At 42.5% G+C, this 22,087-nt stretch overlaps 2 protein-coding genes across 3 annotated transcripts in view; one reads left to right on the forward strand and one right to left on the reverse strand.

Annotated features, from left to right (window-relative positions):
• Nucleotides 1-13,907, reverse strand: part of LOC124045972 (inactive dipeptidyl peptidase 10-like) — a 37,511-nt gene extending 23,604 nt beyond the window's left edge. Inside the window, exons 1-5 of one of the 2 annotated variants that reach the window (XM_046365837.1) lie at nt 13,712-13,907; nt 3,787-3,901; nt 2,960-3,055; nt 2,256-2,350; nt 1,531-1,571 (exon numbers count right to left, since the gene is read on the reverse strand). In XM_046365837.1, coding sequence (XP_046221793.1) covers nt 1,531-1,571; nt 2,256-2,350; nt 2,960-3,055; nt 3,787-3,901; nt 13,712-13,819 — 455 coding nt within the window. In that variant the 5' untranslated portion in view covers nt 13,820-13,907. Of the gene's footprint in view, nt 1-1,499; nt 1,572-2,255; nt 2,351-2,959; nt 3,056-3,786; nt 3,902-13,711 lie in introns of both variants that reach the window. The other variant, XM_046365836.1, reaches the window with a different exon arrangement.
• A 443-nt stretch (nt 13,908-14,350) lies between these two features.
• racgap1 (Rac GTPase activating protein 1) lies at nt 14,351-21,432 on the forward strand. The gene is made up of 17 exons (XM_046365838.1): nt 14,351-14,544; nt 15,338-15,425; nt 15,532-15,734; nt 15,871-16,016; nt 16,137-16,206; nt 16,392-16,445; nt 16,537-16,617; nt 17,129-17,246; nt 17,451-17,581; nt 17,767-17,931; nt 18,090-18,188; nt 18,368-18,566; nt 18,854-18,959; nt 19,097-19,229; nt 19,395-19,521; nt 19,726-19,837; nt 20,093-21,432. Exons 2-17 carry the CDS (start codon nt 15,341-15,343, stop codon nt 20,175-20,177), a joined length of 1,914 nt encoding a protein of 637 aa, XP_046221794.1. The 5' UTR covers nt 14,351-14,544; nt 15,338-15,340; the 3' UTR covers nt 20,178-21,432.
• The last annotated feature ends 655 nt before the right edge of the window (nt 21,433-22,087 follow it).

Here is a 22,087-nt window from a genome sequence, read left to right on the forward strand (position 1 = left end):
AACTACTAAATAAGAAAACTTAGGAGAGCAGATCCTAGAGCAGAGTGAAAGAGAGAGGGAGGGAGAGAGAGCGAGAGAGAGAATGAAAGAAAGGGAGGAAGAGGGAGAGGGGGAGAAAGAGGATGAGGGAGAGAGAGAGCATATCCTATACACTCAGAACAGCAATATACAGTATCTGTTCTGGGCTCTTTAATAAGGTGGAAATTGTGCTGAAGCCACCCCCCCCCCCCATTACCCGTATATTACACCTCTTGCTCCCTCCTTTGGGGAAACGGGAAGCTATTTATTAAGCGACAGGATATTTACAGAAGGAAAGGGTCGGCGGGGGAAACAGGGAAAGCTATTACAAGGGAAAGAGAGATGAGAAAATGCATGTGTTATTAGAGTTGTTTGTTATGCTGGGGTTTGCCTCAAACCACCTGCAATTGTGCATTATACATTAGACTCTAGTATAAGCTCCTCATTAACATTCCCCACCAAACCAGCAGGGCGATTTCATTACTGCATGCAGCTCCAACTTTAACACCCCATCTCCCTCATTACATCTCTGCCTCCCCCTCGCCGCACACTGCTATCTACATCAAACTGATCCCTCTCTCTCAGCCATCTAATTCCCTCCATTCTTCTACACCACTTCCCCCATAATTACCTAGTCTGAATATTCCCCATACATTTTGCCCGTGATTTGACTATTGGCTGTGTCTGAATAGCATGTAAAACATGTAAAACAACAGAACGACAAATCTGTCGTTCTGCCCCTGAACAGGCAGTTAACCCACTGTTCCTTGGCCGTCATTGAAAATAAGAATTTGTTCTTAACTGACTCGCCCAGTTAAATAAAGGTAACATTTTCTTTTAAAGACTGCTGCAGTACTGTAGTAGCATCACTAGTTCTCTATTTTAAAAAGCGCATTCACACATAGGAGGACCCTGTACCGGGAAGAATCTACTTTCACCCTGCTCCCACCTAATCTCTCTCTCTCGCTCTCTCTCTCTCTCTCTCTCTCTCTCTCTCGCTCTCTCGCACTCTCGCACTCTCTCTCTCTCTCTCTCTCTCTCTCTCTCTCTCTCTCTCTCTCTCTCTCTCTCTCTCTCTCTCTCTCTCCCTCTCCCTCTCCCTCTCCCTCTCTCTCGCTCTCTCCTACTGTTTCATAAGAGACTTTCCTCCCCCTCGTTCATTCCACTGACTGTAAAGGCTGGATTAGAATGCATGTCATTAATGCCACCATGCTGTGCGGAAACAGACGTGTCGTTAGTCGCAACAGAAACAGATTTGACTCAACTGATTTTCTCTGATGGTCTGGAATAAGCTTGTGGCGCTGCTGTGCAGAACGGTGTGTGAGTGAGTGGGAAACCACATGGCATGCAAGTCATCTTTGGTGTCATTGGGTATTACTACGGCTGTGAGTATGATAATTGATCCGAATGATTGACACTGTAAAAAATACGGAAAGAGCAAGCCATGGGCATGTTATTTAGTCAAAACAAGCATCACTCACTGGCTGAATGTTGTATGCCAACAGGACAAACCTCTTGTCTGCAGACACATGGAACTTTGTGGTCGTCAGGTCCTGGAAACACGGAATGAACAATATATCAACAACATGCATACCTCCTAAAATTAAATTATACACGTGTCAGTAACTTACTTGGATCTCATATTAGCCTTAACCTTCAAGAACAACATCGCCTCGGGGCTCATATGGATAACGTCAGGGATTGCACTTGGAAAGCCATGGCCCTAGGTGCAGTATCCCTGCCTATATCATCCACTGAACGCTAAATACTTTTGTAGGCTATCAACTACAGTGTAGAATTAACATAGCAACAGAGATGATAAACTGGTGAGAGCCAGAGAGGAGACTTCTCCCCATCTTGACAACAGAACCCCGCGTAGCTCCTAGGCAATGACCCAGATAGGTTTTTCAGCATCGCTTTGCCAACCCAGGCACTCTTCAAAATGAGGCCCTTGCAAGAAAAATCTCTTTGAAGCCATATGTTGAGGGCTTCAACTGAACAGTGAGGGAACCAAATAGACCTCCTCTACATATTAGAGTGAAAGTTACTACTGCTCTTTATTTGTTCTAAAACTACAAAAGTTTGAACAGTCATTCTGTATCCTCTCTCCATCTGGGAGGCCCTGTCAGTCTATTGAACGGTCCATTTGTCTGGCTGTCTCTGTAAATGATCCAATCAATAGTGGAATACGTCTCCTCTACTGTAGGGCCCCAGGGCTGTAACGGGCCGTTACTCACCAGGGAGCTGTTGTCCAGCAGGGTAGCTGTGAGGTTGGAGTGGAGGCTGTAGGACAGGATATGGCCCTCTCTGGTTCTGAGAGCAACCTCATTCTCTGGAAGGGACAACACAGGTCCAAGGGAAATGTGAACCTTTTAGTTGGTTCACTCGATTACAACATGAATGGAAGTTTGCATAGGCTTCCCTACACATGTTGTATCTTGTTCCCCTCCGTCGGGGTATCAAGGTTTATCAAATCAAATTTTATTGGTCACAGACACGTGTTTAGCAAATGTGATTGCGAGCGTATTGAAATGATTGTGCTTCTAGTTCCGACAGTGCAGCAATATCTAACATGTAATATCTAACAATTTCACAACAAAAACCTAATACACACAAATCTAAGTAAAAAAATGGATAAAAATATATAAATATATGGAATAGCAATTTCAGAGCGGAATAGAATAAGACGCAATAGGTAGTATAGAATAGAATGCAGTATGTACATATGAGATGAGTAATGCAAGATACGTAAATATGATTCAAGTGACATGATAGTTATTAAAGTATCCGGCACATAAATGTTGGTTATTTGTTCTTAGGTTTGACAGTAATATAGCTCACTAAATCTCCTGATACTGACATGAGTCAGCTGAGCTTTCAGATATCAAACAGGGGCAACAGGATAATCTGGGTTAGCTCAGATAGAGCTAGAAGCTCTTACCATTCAGCCAGGTCACACAGGGGTCGTGAACTGTATACTTCTCGTTCGCCAGATCCTCCATGGTGAAACGGGATTGCAGTGATAGATGAGACTCATCTTCCAGAAAGAGAGAGAGAGAGATAATATGACATTTGAAGTGTCTCTATTCTTGTGGAACTTTTGTGAGTGTAATGTTTATTGTTCACTTTTGTTTGTTATCTATTTAATTTGCTTTTGCAATGTAATCATATGTTTCCCATGGCAATAAAGCCCTTTGAATTGAATGTTAAGAGAGAGAGAGAGAGAGAGAGAGAGAGAGAGAGAGAGAGAGAGAGAGAGAGAGAGAGAGAGAGAGAGAGAGAGAGAGAGAGAGAGAAGGAATGAAAGGAATGTTTGTGTACACTATATCTACCCAGGAATGAACATGAAGCTTGCTTTATTTCACACAGTCCAATGCACAGCTGTTCCTGGACAATAGCCTCTTCTTAGCATAGCACTGGAGTCTCTGCTTTTGTCTGAGTGTCTTTTCAATGCAGAGGAACTTTGTGTTTATCTTGGCTTGTTTTGTCCTACAGGTAATGGTATTGTTGATATGTTTGTCTGATGGAAAGCCTTGTGAGTCCATTCCCACTCCTCCTCCCACTGCATCCTCTCACCTCCTCTCTCTCTCTCTCTCCCTCCCTCCCTCTCACTTCCTCTATTCTTCCACTCTCCCCCTTCAACCCATCCCTTGCCTTTATTCCCTTCTGCTCACCCTCCTGCATCCAGATTCTCTCTTTATTTTCTACCTTTCCTTCCCTCCCTATTCCTTCTCTTCCCTCTCTCTCTCTCTCTGTGTGTCCTCTTACCAGGTGTGAGCATGATGACTGAGAGGATGACCAGCGATAGGACACCCACAATCACCACCATGGCGATCGCAATGCCCTTCCAATTCCGTGGTGGACCAGTAGAAGCATGCATGTCCTGCCAAGAGAAACACACACACATAGAAACACATGCACATACACAGTGATGAGCGTTGTGACACACACACAGAGCTGAGGGAGAGAACATTAGTGCTGCTTCATTTCCGTAGTCTCACAGCGGGGTTTCTCTGTCAGACAAGCGGATCTGCTGTGCAGGCTACAGTGAGACTCTGGGGGAATAAAAGCTTCTCGAAGCCCTTCACTATGACAGCAATCTGTGTGATTTAGAGTGATTCTCCTTAAAGCAGAGTGAGAAAGTTTGCCAGTGAAAAGCTTGAAATTAATTGCAGACTATATTTTCTGTCATGGCGTAATTTCTCGATACTGACGCCTCATTTCACCTGTTACAGCTTTAATGGGGCATATGGTAGGGGTTGGGAGGGGTTGGGAGGGGGAGGGAGGGAGGGAGGGAGGGAGGGAGGGGGAGGGGCGCACTTTCCATGAAAACTAGAAGACCAGGAGACAGTCTGCAAGAAAAGCATTTGTTGGAAACATCTGTATAGAAGTCTGTGGTGCAACATGATAAATCAAACAGACTTGGCGGGAATTTAACAGAACGTTTAAGAACACAAGGTGAAACATAAATAAGATTGAGCATTACAGTACAAGAAACAGCTGCCATAGGAATATTATGTCTGTATATTTTCATCAGATGCTCCTTCGAGCTCTCCAAGAAAGAGAGAGCCATGGTATCAGCAATTAAAGATAACGGCAGACGAGCTACTCTGTGATCCCTCAGAGTGTCTGCCTGTCTGAGACCGGATGCTGGAGCCCAATGCTCACTGATGTGTGAGAGCTCAATCACAGAGCAGCCATAAAGCTCGGCTTTCATTATGGCCGCCTGCCTCTGTAGCCTGGCCTTGTCCTTGGAGCCACAGAGCCACGGGCGGGCTGCTGTCCCCCATCACTATCACCTTCCTCCAGACCTTGATGTGGCCTGGGAACAGCCATGCGGATCGCTAGTTGACAGATTGCTGATCCTCAATCCAGGCCTGTGTTACACCAACTGTCTCTGAACCGTCACTATACAGCAACTTTAGCACTCACACACACACACTAATTTCTCCTTATGCAATGTACAATCCCCAATCTTGGTCACACATACTCAGAACCTGTCTGCATACCTGAAACATGTGGAATGTCTCACAATGGGAAAATGTGGAGATAACGAGGAGACAACTCCTATACCTTGACTGGTTGCCAGTATAGATTTGATTTTATTAGGATGCCCATTAGCCGATGCCAATGGCATCAGGTAGTCTTACTGGGGTCTGATACATACCAAAACACATCAACATGTAGTGTGCATCTATCAGTTACACATACAGTACATGTTGGTACTTACACACAACAAGTAGGTCACATGGGGGGAGTGGCGTTGTGCCGTGAGTTGTTTCTTCATTTGGTTTGCTATTCAATTGCGCTACATGAGATGGAAGGGAGTTTCGTGCAATCATGGCTCTGTATAATACTGTACATTATCATGAATTTGTTCTGGACCTGGTGACTGTGAAAAGACCCCTGGTAGCATGTCTGGTGGGGTAAGTGTGTGTGTCAGGGCTGTGTGTAAGTTAGACTATGCAAACAATTTGGAATTTCCAACACATTAATGTTTCTTAAAAAAACAAGAAGCGATGCAGTCAATCTTTTCTCAATTCTTAACCAAGAGAGACTGGAATGCATAGTATTGATATCAGCCCTATAAAGAGCAAAATGTGCCCCTCTGTTCTGTGCCAGCTGCAGCTTAACTAGGTCTTTCTTTGCAGCGCTTGACCATATAACTGGAAAATAATCAAGATACGATAAAACTAGAGCCTGCAGGACTTGCTCAGTGGAGTGTGGTGTCAAAAAAGCAGAGCATCTCTTTACCGCAGACAGACCTCTCCTCATCTTTACAAGCATTGAGTCAATATGGTTTGACCGTGGCAGTTTGCAATCTAAGGTAAGACAAAGTCATTTTGTCTCCTCAACTTGGTCAATAGCCACACCATTCATTGCCAGATTCAGATGAGGTCTGGGAATTGGGAAATGATTTGTACTAAATACAATGCTCTTAGTTTGACAGATGTTCAGGACCAGTTTATTACTGTTTATTACTGGCCACCCAGTCTAAAACCGACTGCAACTCTTTGTTTAGGGTTGGACTGACTTCACTACAATAGCTGTGGTTGCTGACACGTATAGGGTTAAATCGTCAGCATATATGGACACACAGCCAATGTCTTATCTTTATTGGATCATCCTGGCTCCGGTTTCATAACACATCCATATTAAAACCACTACTTGCTGGGCCAGTAGGGACAACCCCCACCGCGGTCCAGAGAGATACCAAACCAATCCAGTCCGATAGGGCGGCGCACATTTGGCCCAGCGTTGTCCGGGTTTGGCCGGTGTAGGCCGCCGTTGTAAATAAGAATTTGTTCTTAACTGACTTGCCTAGTTAAATAAAGTTTAATCATAATAAATTGATGTGCAGGCAAAATCCTCCCAACCTCATCGACTGTGCTTGACTTGCTTCTTCTGGGAAGTATAAGAGTATCATGGCAAATACAAATACAGACTGGCCAATAGCTTCCACCCCCAGACCATCAGGCTGCTGAATAGCCACAAGTCAGCTAACTGCTCCCTCTGTCCCCCTCTTGCCCCCTGGACTCCCTACCCCTCCCCCCATTTCTGCTCCCCCCATGGGTATTCTACAGTTACCCTGTCCCCACCTCCCAAATGGACATTTATCATTGCTACAGTTGTAAATGTTGTAAATGCAGCCGAGGTGAGTAAAACATTTAAACGTGTTAACCTTCGCAAGGCTGCAGGCCCAGACGGCATCCCCAGCCGCGACCTCAGAGCATGCGCAGACCAGCTGGCTGGTGTGTTTACGGACATATTCAATCAATCCCTATCCCAGTCTGCTGTTCCCACATGCTTCAAGAGGGCCACCATTGTTCCTGTTCCCAAGAAAGCTAAGGTAACTGAGCTAAACGACTACCGCCCCGTAGCACTCACTTCCGTCATCATGATGTGCTTTGAGAGACTATTCAAGGACCATATCACCTCCACCCTACCTGACACCCTAGACCCACTCCAATTTTCTTACCGCCCAAATAGGTCCACAGACGATGCAATCTCAACCACACTGCACACTGCCCTAACCCATCTGGACAAGAGGAATACCTATGTGAGAATGCTGTTCATCGACTACAGTATTTAACACCATAGTACCCTCCAAGCTCGTCATCAAGCTCGAGACCCTGGGTCTCGACCCCGCCCTGTGCAACTGGGTACTGGACTTCCTGACGGGCCGCCCCCAGGTGGTGAGGGTAGGCAACAACATCTCCACCCCGCTGATCCTCAACACTGGGGCCCCACAAGGGTGCGTTCTGAGCCCTTTCCTGTACTCCCTGTTCACCCACGACTGCGTGGCCACGCACGCCTCCAACTCAATCATCAAGTTTGCGGACAACACAACAGTGGTAGGCTTGATTACCAACAACGACGAGATGGCCTACAGGGAGGAGGTGAGGGCCCTCGGAGTGTGGTGTCAGGACAATAACCTCACACTCAACGTCAACAAAACTAAGGAGATGATTGTGGATTTCAGGAAACAGCAGAGGGAAAACCCCCCTATCCACATCGATGGAACAGTAGTGGAGAGGGTAGCAAGTTTTAAGTTCCTCGGCATACACATCACAGACAAACTGAATTGGTCCCCCCACACAGACAGCATCGTGAAGAAGGCGCAGCAGCGCCTCTTCAACCTTAGGAGGCTGAAGAAATTTGGCTTGTCACCAAAAGCACTCACAAACTTCTACAGATGCACAATCGAGAGCATCCTGGCGGGCTGTATCACCGCCTGGTACGGCAACTGCTCTGCCCACAACCGTAAGGCTCTCCAAAGGGTAGTGAGGTCTGCACAACGCATCACCGGGGGCAAACTACCTGCCCTCCAGGACACCTACACCACCCGATGTTACAGGAAGGCCATAAAGATCATCAAGGACAACAACCACCCGAGCCACTGCCTGTTCACCCCGCTATCATCCAGAAGGCGAGGTCAGTACATGTGCATCAAAGCTGGGACCGAGAGACTGAAAAACAGCTTCTATCTCAAGGCCATCAGACTGTTAAACAGCCACCACTAACATTGAGTGGCTGCTGCCAACACACTGACTCAACTCCAGCCACTTTAATAATGGGAATTGATGGGAAATTATGTCAAATATATCACTAGCCACATTAAACAATGCTACCTAATATAATGTTTACATACCCTACATTATTCATCTCATATGTATACGTATATACTGTACTCTATATCATCTACTGCATCTTTATGTAATACATGTATCACTAGCCACTTTAACTATGCCACTTTGTTTACATACTCATGTCATAAGGTGAATGCACCAATTTGTAAGTCGCTCTGGATAAGAGTGTCTGCTAAATGACTTAAATGTAAATGTAAAAATGTAAATCTCATATGTATATACTGTACTCGATACCATCTACTGTATCTTGCCTATGCCGCTCTGTACCATCACTCATTCATATATCTTTATGTACATATTCTTTATCCCCTTACACTTGTGTGTATAAGACAGTAGTTTTGGAATTGTTAGTTAGATTACTTGTTGGTTATTACTGCATTGTCGGAACTAGAAGCACAAGCATTTCGCTACACTCGCATTAACATCTGCTAACCATGTGTATGTGACAAATACATTTGATTTGATTATTACAATCTCATTCCCTTCTGTTTCTTTTTACCTGCACTTTTGGAGCTTGGAGCAGAAGAATTTCACTGTACCTTGCGATTACACACACACACACACACACACACACACACACACACACACACACACACACACACACACACACACACACACACACACACACACACACACACACACACACACACACACACACACACACACACACACACACACACACACACACACACACACACACACACACACACACACACACACACACACACACACACATGATTAACCTAATTCCTTTGCTCTGATGAAGCTACTATAGACAGTGTTTTGATTTCAAAGTCCTTCCCTAATGACTGCATACAACACTCTGCTAAAACATCCGCCCTAATGGGATGCACCGCGACGGGAGGCGTGGTGCATTAGACTACACTTCCAATTAAGGCTGCATGCACCATTGTAAGAAGATAGAGAGGGAGAACCCTGTGCATGCTGGCTGGGGGAAGAGGGAGTTTTGTCAAAGTTGTTGCAAAAGAGACACAGATACAGGAGACAGGAAGAGAATCCCAAGTGTGGATACACACAGCCAACACAGTCTGGGTGGATTTCAGTGATGGTGATGCTAAATCTGAGGAATTGAGGATTCAACACAGCACTGGCTGCCAGAAGAGGTGGACAGATGAGGGATTAGGTCCTGTCAGTGAGCAACCTGCTCAGGCTTGATGTTAATATCAACAGCAGGCACACTTTCTGCTGACCCAGAAAAGATCCTCATGAAATGAAAATAAATGAATCATGTTTAACACACTCCTCAGTGAGCCATCCATCCGAAATAGAGTCGAGAGGAGCCTCCAGATAAAGCTTTGATGAAGCTGTCAGTCAAACCGACACACGGGCAATCTACTGCTATGCAAAATGTAGATTTGTAAGGGCAACCGACCCTGGATCTCTTGGGGAGAGCACCTTGCGAGAGTCCTCCACAAACATTTCCAGTGCTGACTAAGTTCATTGCATCAGTAAGAGGTAACAAAGCTCCACTCCCAACATGGCAAACAGACAGAGCAGATCAAGGGAATTACCCTCAACAAAATGAGATGATTGATACCGAGTGCAGCTGAACAAGGTCCAGTGGGGAACAATTAATAGAAAGAAAGCAAGCCATAAAAGGGACTTTTAGTTGGACGGACCACTGCAGAGCGTCCTTCCCCGCAAAATATGACAACTTGTGGAATAACGGGACATATACCCCGACCCCTTCACTGAGAAACACAACTAACGATTACAGGTAACAGCCTCTTCTTTAAATGAAACACATGCTGTATGTACATTGTAATAAATTAATTGTATTGATTGGCTACAGACTCAATAAGAGAAACCACACAAAATACAATGAATTACTAAATTGGCTCCCAATGCACCAGAGCTAGTTGGTGGGAGATTCCATATGGCTGTTTAAAAAATCATGAATTAGACTCTAGGGGATCTCCTTAACTCCTTGTCGGTCTTTCATTGGAACAGGTGGTGAACATACCATAATAAATCATCTGAAGCAGAATAACACAACTTGTGAAGCTACTATTGACATGTTTTTTTTAACCTTTATTTAACTAGGCAAGTCAGTTAATGGCAAATCAGTCAATGACGGCCTTGGAAAAGTGGGTTAACTGCCTTGTTCAGGGGCAGAACGACAGCTCGGGGATTCGATCTTACAACCTTTCGGTTACTAATCCAACGCTCTTAACCCCTAGGCTACGCTGCCACTGACTCTCATCTACATATGGTCATTTCCATGTAAAAGTTCATAGGAGTGTATCAAATGTTGCATCAACTGAAAGCTAAGACTGTATATTTTTGGGTCATTAAGGCATAGATTCCTTTTTCAACCATTTTCCATCCCCCCAAAAATTGTCATAGGTAAAAGCTTTGGTATCTGGATAAACAGGTGAAAAGGGGTCTTAGAAAACATCTACCTAGAAAAGTCTTAAAAGGTATAAGAAATACATCAAAACACAGTAATATTGACATAAAGACATTTATATTTAGTTCCTGAGAAATTGTTGACATTCTGTAAATTGAAGAAATATTTCCTTGTGCTTTGTAATTCTGTTACCAAAAACACACACATCTTTATGATGTTTTCAAATGTCTCTCCCTCATGAGGAGGGAGGATAGTGAACGTTTACAGAAGTAACAAGTAAAGGTAGACCTATCAATTAGTTATAGGGATTTTACTGATATACATTTTCTTTATGAATTAGTAAATTATTTAAACTCCTAATTCCATTACCAAATTGGTAATGGAATTACCAAAATATCATTAACGAAATTACTGCAACTGAATTGGCTACAATGGGAAATCATAATAGTCACAAACCACAGTTTGGTCAGCTGCTACTGTCCTCCCTTCCACTGGCATCCTGATAAGTTCAGCTCAGAATTGTTTTCTTTGTCTTTCTGTTATCTGGTGGTCAAACCAAGAGTGTTAAAACAGTCTGGAAAACCCCTCCCTCTCCTTCTCCAGTTAATATCAACTTTCCCAGCTCTTACTGGGAGAGTTGAAATTTGGTCATTCCACCCTGGCCTTGATGTTAATGTCCATAAATGGGCCGTGCAGTGCAGTCCAGTACAGTACAGTGAGTAGAGTACAGTAGAACACAGTAGAATACAGTACATTACAGTATAGTGAGTAGAGCACAGTAAAGTACAGTACAATACAGTACAGTGAGCAGAGGGTGGGGACATATCTTTTTCCCATCATATTTTGGTGGGTCATAGAGAAAAAAATCACTGTTTTATAGCTCATCTCATGCCATTGTTCACATTTTGCCATGAGGCTTAGACAAAATGTTGCTGTCTTAAAGCTAATTTCCTGCTGCTCTACACAACTTTCACGAGGCTGAGAGAAAATGATGCCATTTTAAAGCTTATTTCTTGCAATTCTACACATTTTGCTATCATATGCTTTCTGGGGAGGGGGGTTGTAGGTGGTTGTAGTTGGTGGGCTATGGATGTGGGGTTGAGGAGGCTGACAAATTTGCCCTTTGGGATAATACCACATAATGCAGCACTTGCCTCATTCACATGGAACAGACACACTGCTTTAGCCTCCTCTGCTGCGAGGCATTCTCCTTTCCCTTTCATGCATCCCACCAAGCATTATAAAATGACTGTACAAAAGGGCTCTGGGTGGGTACTGTATGACTGCTGCCCCCCCGACTACTCCTCCTCATTGTCGTGTCTGCCTTGGGGAGAATGGGGTGTGATGCCACTGTAAAGCATGGGCGAGAGGAGAGATGAGATATGAGAGAGATGTGCGTATCCTTTCAGATCCTGATGCAGGCACACACGACTGATAAATACAGCCTGAATGTTCTGTTTCCCCAAACCCATCACAGATAAGATCTCCCTATCTGTCTACAGAAGTGTGAAATCTGTGAAGACAGAAGCAAGCACTGAGGTGCAGGAGCTACATGAATTGCTTTGCTGTGTAAAATAAAAGGCATTGATTGGGACTGGGCCATAGCACAGAGAGACATTAGCCTGGGAAACGATAAGGGATATGGATACGCTGACTAGTGTTTGTGGCTTCCTTGTTTAAGCTACAAAATTGAAGGAATGTATTCTAAATTGAGGGGATATGTAAAAAAAATCCAAACTGGCTACTTCAGACAGAAAATACATATAATGTATATTAAATTATTTACATGTCACACACTATGAAACATACCAATACAACCTAATACAGCACTGATTAAAAACATTTTTGTTAACAGTCTGACATGATTGGTCAGCCATATGCATTAGTGCAGCTCTGAACTGAAATGCTGCCATGGTTCAATTGCTGCTGTCACTGAGAAGGTGATGGGTGATGTATATTATTAGTTAGACAATTTGTCAAGGCTATAAAGTATTGCTGTACTCGAGATGAAAAGCATACAGCAACAGACTAACTAATCTCCAGGGGCAATATAATTCTCAGAGAATTCATTTAAAAAAATGTTTGAAGCGATCAGCAACTGTCCACAAAGATGCAGCCGACTACCGTCACATGTTGTGACTGATATTTCTTGGTGTCGGCAATTCTGCGACCTATTGACAGCCTGCAAGTTGGGCTTCATAGCATGCAAAAACTGTTGCAACTTCTTACTTCTCTGTTTGGATAGGCTCACAGAACTGCTGAATGGGTATGTAGTGGACAATTCATTACAAAGGGGCAAAGAAATATGACATTAAACTCAGTGGCAAAAAAAAGTATGAAATATAAAATGCAGAAAAACATAGGATCTGGCGACAAATAATAGGCTACTTTGATATTCAGATTTTACATCAATTTAATTGAGTGGGTAGATTGCTTATAAACTTTATACAATTAGGCTACAGAATACAATTGATTGTCCATCCATCCCCTGCTCATTCACACTCTGTGATTGCAGAGCTCTCTTTATCAGCATGCAGTATAAATATATAATAAAGTAAGATCCTCCCCTTTGGCATTGGTAATCCGGTCATGATTTCACTTCAGATTACGCTACAACTGAACAGGCATGTCAGATCTATTCACAAAACAAACATACATATTTCAATCGCGATAACCGCAATGGGAATGTATGAGATGTATTCAAATCTACATAATTTAACTGTGTCAGTTTAACAAAAAAAGTCACCACATTAAATCAGTTTGCGATAGAAGAGCGGAATGCTGATATGTTTTGGGCTACAATGCACGACCACTGCAGTCAGAGCAGTCAGAGCACAGAAGCTTGTTCAGTAAGCAGTATGAATTACATATTTAAAGTATGAATGAAAGATTAAAACGCAAAAACAGATACTTATCGATAATCAAATCATGTTGATTTAAATGAAAGAAGCGGACTGGTCACAACAGAGAAATACTAATAGGCGCATTTACAACAGTAGCCAAAAACACACACGCTCACAATCACGCACACGCGCAACTTCAACGTTTATGCATGCTTATCAGAGAGCTGCATCAATTATATTTACACAGATACAGCTCAATTATATTTTACAACAAAAATAAATCGTGGAAGCAACTTAAAAATAATGAAACTATTCAGTAAGCCATTTACCAGGTCCGTGGTCATGTTCTGTTGAGTAGTGGCAATCATCTTTGCTGTCTTCAACAAGCGTCTTCTTAGAATTAAATCGTGCTCCTTTAGCGTTTGGTCTGCATGCATGCGTTTGCACGTTGTCCAAGTGAAAACATTGATCTCTCTCTCTCTCTCTCTCTCTCTCTCTCTCTCTCTCTCTCTCTCTCTCTCTCTCTCTCTCTCTCTCTCTCTCTCTCTCTCTCTCTCTCTCTCAGGGAGGAAGAGTTTTGTGTGTGTGTGTTGTTCTGTATATGGTCATTTGAAAATTACTCACTGATTTTCCACCCATACCACTGATTAGCTCAGAAATGAATCAGGACACGGTCAAAACCTCAGCAACATTTCATGGTCATACTCACTTGCCCAGTGGGTAAGTATAACATCCCAATAATTATCATAATAATCATCATCATTAAAACGTAATATTGATTATTGTGAATTTTCTCAAATTTTCATTCATATTTGCCACATGTTATTTAGGCTACTGTTGCTTGCTTGCAGGACTGTCTGATCCAGGATCAGAGCTAAGAGGTAACCGTTTTATGGGGCTGCTGGCCCCTATACGCGTTGACGTACAGCTACGTGAAGAACGTCAGTTGATATTCATTGGCTAGTGGGTACATTTGAAATTAAACGTGCCTATTTTACTTGAATACACACTTCTAGGAGCTGAGCTTGAGATGATCCGAACAAAAGAATAACACACTTGCTTATCCAGTGCCAAAAGAGAGGTCAAAACATTTGGCTGTGAAAAGGTTTAGGTGTTTTATCTGCCTTATTTCATTACTCAGAGTGGTGGACTCAGCAAGCGGGTATGTAATTGTAACGTTAGTTATTCTATTAACGTTAGCATGCTAGCTAGCTGTAGTTTTTTGAATCATAGTTACATCACTAACAATGTTGGCTAGCCTAGCTAAATCTATTGTTGCTTGCTAAATGAGCTAAATGTTTTGTATGTGCGAGTAAACTTTGAAAAAATTACAATCAACGTGTTTACTCAAATTTTCAACGTTAGTTCGGTTACTATGATGAATAGAGTAATAGTAATGGCGTCTTTTTAGGCACTAACGTTAACTCCGTCATGGTTCGTTGGACAAAAATGTGGGCATTTTGAATAAATGCCGAAAATCAGGTCTGTGGCAAACACAGGCTTAGGATATCTTACACATTTTTGTTCTATGAGATAATCTTCTAACATCCCCTTTTTGTGAAATGTGATTATTTTATATAATCAAAATAAAAAGCACAGGCTCAATAATTCATAACGGTAATTTTAACTGACTGATGTAATCTCATAAAACGCAACGCAAAATCTTCTACGGCTGTGTTAACCTCGGACCTTGTATTCTGAGTTTAGCCAAGACCGTATTCTAGTTAAATAAAACAAGATTCTTTCCTCATAGAAATGGCTGAACGAACCAGAGGTAAATCCTTTTCGGTTTATAGGACTAACGTTACAAGGTCTGATTAGGGTTCACCAGCAGACAATTGTGCCGAAACAATTAGCTTGGGGATGACGTTATTCAATATTGACATTTTATTTTTATGAGCCTCATAGAAGTTCATGATCAGTATTGGTTTCTTTGTGCCCTTTATTTTTCCTAGAAGATGGACACTGCTGTAATGAACCTACACAGCTTGTTCGGCAATCTGAGGTCTCATGTAGACATACTCAATGAGAGCATTGAGCCCCGTAAGTAATTCTGTTTAATTTGATTTGACAAGGAGATTAATAATATAGACAATGGATAAGATGTATTTAAAGCTAACACACATTATTGTGCAACTTCCCTTATCAGAGTTCATCCAGATGGCCCTCAACTTTGAGGACTGCCGTCGTAGATGGCTCAGGCTTGAACGGGACCTGGGGTCCTGCAAGGAAGTGCTTTCCAAGGCAGAAACGGAGAGGGGAGCCCTGGAAGTCAAACTCAAGCATGCTCGAAATCAAGTCGACGTGGAGATCCGCCGCCGCCAGAAGGCAGAAGCTGACTGTGATAAGTTGGTGTGTATGCACAGACAAAGTCTATCTTCATATTTTCTTCTCTTCACTGGCACCCTCAGACTGGTTCACTCTTCTCCCAATAAACTGTCGAATGGCTTCATACGACTCCTCTCACCTCTGTTCTCCTGTGTTACAGGACCGCCAGATCCAGCTGATTCGGGAGCTTCTGATCACCGAGGGCTCAAGCAATAGCATCCAGCTGAATGAAGAGCAGCGTTCTGCTCTGGCCTTCCTTAATGCTCGTTCTCAGGCGGCACCAGCCAACCTTAACTCCAGCCGAAGGTAAGGACCCACTTCTCGTGCCTTGCTCCTGTTCATGAGTTGGAAAGCTTACCAATGCATTTTCTATTAACATATCAACATCTGAAAAGTTACACCATTTAATTTGGTTATTTTCCATAGATTGAAGACCATAGATGAGTCTGCCTCCATTTCATCAGACATCAGCTATGATAAAACTGATGACTCTCTGGTAAGTTTTATATTTGTCTTGTCTAAATGCTTAAGCCTCTGAATCAAGTATATTACTCATCCAAACCTTTAGCTTGGAGAATGGCTAAATCAATTCATAATATATATGCATAATATAATTGAGATGATAAGTTGGCATATTTTGCAATAATGAACCTGGTCTGTTTGTTTGTTAAACCATTCCAGGACTGGGACTCATCCATCGTGAGAACTGTGCGACTGAAGAAACGTGAAAAGAGGGTAAGCAGTTCATTGGAATTATTTAATGGATGTTTAAATGAAGGGTGCGGTGGTGTATTTGTTATTAACATGTTTGACATCTTCATTACAGCGGTCTGCCTCAAGAAATTTCATTGATGGTCCCCCATGTGCTTCCAAAAGGTCTCGATCAACAGGCAGAACTTCTGAAAAGGTAAAGGTTTCATTTCTGTAAATATGCCCATTGTCCAAAAACATCTGAAACCCTTTAAAGGGTATCTTAAAAAGACAGATGTCACACACTTTATTTTTTAATGCAAATATTATTTTTTTACTAGCATGACTTTGCTGATAACTATTTTATTTTTATTTAAGAAATTACTTACTACGACTGTTGTGCTTGTGTTTCCAGTGCACTTCAACCAATTAGTAGGAAATGCTTACTCATTGGTTAAAATCACATGATGTACACCGATGTCATTAGAAACACTTATCTTCCTGTTCTTTTTTTTTTTTTTTACTACCAAACATAGGAATGCACCATTTTCACATATGTTGCTGTTGGGGTGGTGCTATGATGAAATATATCTTTTAAGATGAATGCGCTAACTGTAAGTCTGGATACGAGCATCTGCTAAATGAATTAAATGTAGGTAACTGAGAGCGGTTCCTCATTATACGGTTGAGATTTAAAGTGATTTGACTGATCTGTTTAATGGCTGTAGGGAAATGAGTCTCTTGTGGCCAGGACTACAGTGACCGTGCCTGCTAATGGAGGTCCCATCGAAGCCGTCTCTACTATTGAGTCTGTTCCCTACTGGACTCGGAGCAGGAGAAAGACTGGTAACAGCTCTTACTCATTTACTGTTTATTTGGTCAACTTTAAAATGGAAGATGGTATTTTTATGTCGAAGCATGATGTGCTATTTATTTGGGAAGCAGCATGCAGCGGGACTGTATTAGTTTATCCTTGACAATGTGACATGTTCATAACTCATAACTGCTTTGTCAGAGCAGTATTTGACTCTCTCGCTCCCACTTGTTCAGCTACACAGGAGTGGGACTCGGAGTCAGTAAAGTCTGAGGATGTCATGTTCAAACAGCCCAGCAGGCCTCAGGAACCCAGCACGCCCCAGGGCAACGGGGGTGTCCGTTTGCACGAGTTTGTCTCCAAAACGGTAGGAATGTCATTTTGTTTTCAGTCAGAGAGCGTTATCACATGGGTGAATTTAGAAAGGCTATTTTATTGAATTAGCTTTTGTAATAAAAACGTGTTGCTTTGGTTCTTACTTTCAGGTTAAAATGACAAGTTATGATTTGTGCGAACTTGTATCAACCACGCTTTGTTTTACCTCACTCACAGGTAATCAAGCCAGAGTCATGTGTACCTTGTGGCAAGAGGATTAAGTTCGGAAAGATCTCTTTGAAGTGTCGTGACTGCAGAGTGGTCACCCACCCAGAGTGTCGTGAACGCTGTCCCCTGCCATGCATCCCCAGCCTGAGTGGCACTCCTGTCAAAATCGGACAGGTACAGGATTATTTCTTGTGAATTCTCAACTTGTATTCATATACTCAAAACAATATGTTCATTCTGATACATGCAACTTGTCTGTCTTCAAATATCTTGTGATTTCAGTGTAGTCTAATGGGATAACCATTCCCTCTTAAATGTATTACCGATCCCAGGGTACGCTTACAGACTACGTCTCCCATGTCCAATCTCCCATGATTCCCTCTTTGGTGGTGCACTGCGTCAATGAGATTGAGCAGAGGGGCCTACATGAGGTGAGTTGTCATCTCCGGTCTGTTTAAAACATTTTTTTTAAATACAGCCTCACACCGAGCTGTGTAATTGCTTTTTTTTACTCTTAGTTTATACAGTAGTAATATAGTGTGACACACAGTAAATAGTTTGAAGCGATCTATGATTGAGCCCAGTTTCACCATGCTCTTTTCTCTCCCAGACCGGCCTCTATCGGCTGTCCGGTTCAGACCGCACGGTCAAGGAACTGAAGGAGAAGTTCCTGCGTGGGAAGACTGTCCCGCTGCTCAGCAAGGTGGATGATATCCACTGTGTCACTGGGCTCCTCAAGGACTTCCTCAGGAACCTCAAAGAGCCCCTCCTCACCTTCCGCCTCAACCACACCTTCATGGAGGCTGCAGGTTGGTGTTGGCCCTTAAGCGATAAAACAATAACTTTATCACTCTGTGGTTGGTTTGGCCAGTGGTAGACTGGATAAAGGTGTCTTTTAGTTGCTTTGCATAGCCATGGGCACACTAAATGTTTTGGTTAGTAATACAGTTAAGTGTTCCTTCGTGATGTTCTTGGTCACCAATAAATGTAGTTACTAAGTCCCTGCAATGTTAAATTCTTCATCTGGACTAAAACAAATAATAATCTGTCTACAACTCATCTTCTGTGCTCTCCTGATGTTTCACTTTGTCCTCAGAGCTGGCGGATGAGGATAACAGCATTGCCCTGATGTACCAGACAATCAGTGACCTGCCACAGGCTAACAGGGACACCCTGGCCTTCTTGGCCATTCATCTTCAGAGGTTAGCATCTGCTGTGCAGCTCTCCTTACTCATTTTAAATGTAATTGTTGCTCCCTATCATTGACCCTTTGAGCTTTGTTGCTTGTATTCCCCCTTGATAAATGGGCTCCTATTGCCCAACATTCATTCTCTTTCAGGGTTGCACAAAGCCTGGACACGAAGATGGACATCACCAACCTGGCTCGGGTGTTTGGGCCAACTATTGTTGGCCATGCAGTGCCTGACCCAGAGCCCGTGACAATCCTGCAGGACACCAAACGCCAGCCCAAGGTAACTCATTACAGCAACAGTCTTGGTTTAATTAACCATGGTTACATTTGAACATCTAATTATTTTAAGTCTTGCAAGTTGTTTGATCTGTTCAAAGAGGATGTGGCAATATGCTGTAATTCTTCAGGAAAAAACAGAAGCTAATGCATTTCTATTATTACCCAGGTTATTGAGCGTCTGCTGGGCCTGCCGGTGGAGTACTGGAGCCAGTTCATGATGGTGGACCATGACCAGCCGCACCCTGAACACATGATTATCGAGAACAATAACTGTTATACCCCTGACCACAAAGGTGAGCCTAGTCGAGCATTATCTCAGCAACCCCGTACCAAATCCCACGTGAGTGCCTGCCTCTGGCCAGGTCCTCGATTTAGGTTCATGTGTTATTACATTGACAATTTATGAAAATATGTTATATTTAAAAACAAATGCAAATCAGTTGGTTACCAACTGGGGTAATGTGACTCATGTTGACTGTGTATTGATATTGTTCTAGTGAGCATGCTGGGGCCTCTCACCACTCCAGAGCACCACCAAATGAACAAAACCCCATCCTCCAGCTCTCTGGGTCAACGCATGAGGTCCACCCTGAGCAAGACTACACCCAAGTAAGCGCTCTGTCCTGTCATGCATTTTGCCTATTAATTTTACTTATACACTGCAATGTGTATGTAGTTCCTGGCTGAAGGACTTGGGTTTTCACTAGTCTCAATGCAAATGCCATTGTTCAACAAAACCGACAGCCTTAGGTTAATGTAGATTACCTCTGAATAAGTTCTTTCACCAAGTTCATAATTGGTTCCCTTTTAACATTTGCTTCATTTGACTAATGTTAATACTACTGTTTTTGTTGTAACTTTCAGGTTTGGGAGTAAGAGCAAGTCTGTCGTGGGAGTGGGAATCACCAGTCGCCAAGGAAACTTTTTTGCATCTCCGCTCCTCAAGTAATCCAAAGCCGCTGCAGAACAGCTCTGTTCAATACCTAGCAGTAGATAGGTTTTTACTTGTTTTATTTTAGACCATTTTACACGATTGAGACAGTAATGGTTCCACAGATGTTTTATATTTTTAAATGGTAGGATTTGTCTTTTTTTACGTGTGCAAAAAAAAATATATTTTTCCAATCAAAAGAGAGGGTCTCTTTGGAGCTCAGTTTTTCTAAAAGTTGGCTCTGAATCTAGATGCTTTCCGTTGATTTCGCATCACCTCTGACAATGTCATGTACTAGGTTTGTCGATACAATTTAAGGTTTTTCTTCAGTATCCTCCTGTGATTTATTTACAAAGAAACATTTGAACATTGGTTGCGAATGTGCGTGTCTGAATTTAGGCTGTTGGAAAAAGGGCTGTTCTTATATGAATATCTAACATGCAATTTGCGGATCACCAGTTAGAAAACAACTTTGCATAGAGCTTTTTATGACTGGCTTGAACGGAGTTGGCACTGCGGGTGGCATTATATTTCTGTTTTTTTCCCCCCCTGTATTTGTATAATCACTTTTGAAAGGTCTACATGCTTTAGCAGTTTGATTGTACATGTTTAACTCCATTTGTTTTTTACATACTCAAGACTAGCCACCGTATGGCAATACTAATGATGCAGTGTTCTTTAGCTATAATTATCTAACAGAGGTAACCAAGTAGCTGTATGCTTGGTGAGTCCAAGTACATTTGACCATTCATTCATACAACTTGATTATACGTTTTACTTTTTCTTAACTTTATTTTTTTATTTTTAACTGTTACCTTTTTAACTAGGTAAGTCAGTTAAGAACTAATTCTTATTTACAATGACTGCCAAACCCGGATGACGCTGGGCCAATTGTGCGCCGGCCTATTGGACTCCTAATCACGGCCGGTTCTGATACAACTTAGGTTTAACATTTCACCCGTTTCACTTTTCTGAGCGTTCTATAATATAGCTTATACTACAAGTAGTCCTTGGACATTGATTACTTTACTTTGATTTACTACACACTCATGACCATCTTTGTTTGCACAATGGAAGGTTGGTTCTGGCTATAATGTTCTGTGCCCCTAGTGGCCTAGAACGCTGCATTGCGTAACTGAGAATCTGTGTGTAGAAATGGGGGCATTTCAACAAGAATGTAACATTTCCTTTGATCAAAGCTTTTTCTGGTCAATTTGTTTTGTACATGCTGTATGATCTGTGATTTGTAAAAACAGTATACAGTACATTTAAACTGGTCTCTCGTTACCTTTCATTGTTGCTGCACTAACTTAAAGAAATACAGGAAATGCTTGAGGGCTACAAAGTATTGAAAGAAGGTGCGGTTCCTGAGTTAAAGAAGCAATTAACATCCCATGTATGAAAATGCTGATCCGGCTGTTATTTTGGCTACCATGGCTATGCCCCTATAGGATGACGATGCCACCATCCACAGGGCACAAATAGTTACTGAATGGTTTGATGAGCATAAAAACAATGTATGCCATATCAACCACCAGACCTCTACCCAATTGAACACTTATGGGAGATTCTGGAGCAGAGCCTGAGACTGCACTTTCCACCACCATCAACGAATCACCAAATTATGGAATTTGTGGAAGAATAGTGTTGCCTCAGAGTTCCAGTGATAATCTATACCATGGTGCATTGAAGCTGTTCTTGCCCAACACCCTATTAAGACACTTGGTGTTTCCTTCATTTTGTCAGTTACATGTAGAAGAATGTAGATAATTCAGAATATTACTGTAGTTGGGTCATTACTCAAGTTGTATTCTCACTTCCTCTAAACAGTTTATTTTTGCTCAGAAGTGCAAGGAATAACAGTCCTTGCTTATCTTCCAAAGCAGACTAGACCGAGCACTGATACAAGCAGGTTTACTACATCAACT

The sequence above is a fragment of the Oncorhynchus gorbuscha genome, linkage group LG10 (genome assembly GCF_021184085.1).
Source record: "Oncorhynchus gorbuscha isolate QuinsamMale2020 ecotype Even-year linkage group LG10, OgorEven_v1.0, whole genome shotgun sequence".
Classification (NCBI taxonomy): Eukaryota; Metazoa; Chordata; class Actinopteri; order Salmoniformes; family Salmonidae; genus Oncorhynchus; species Oncorhynchus gorbuscha.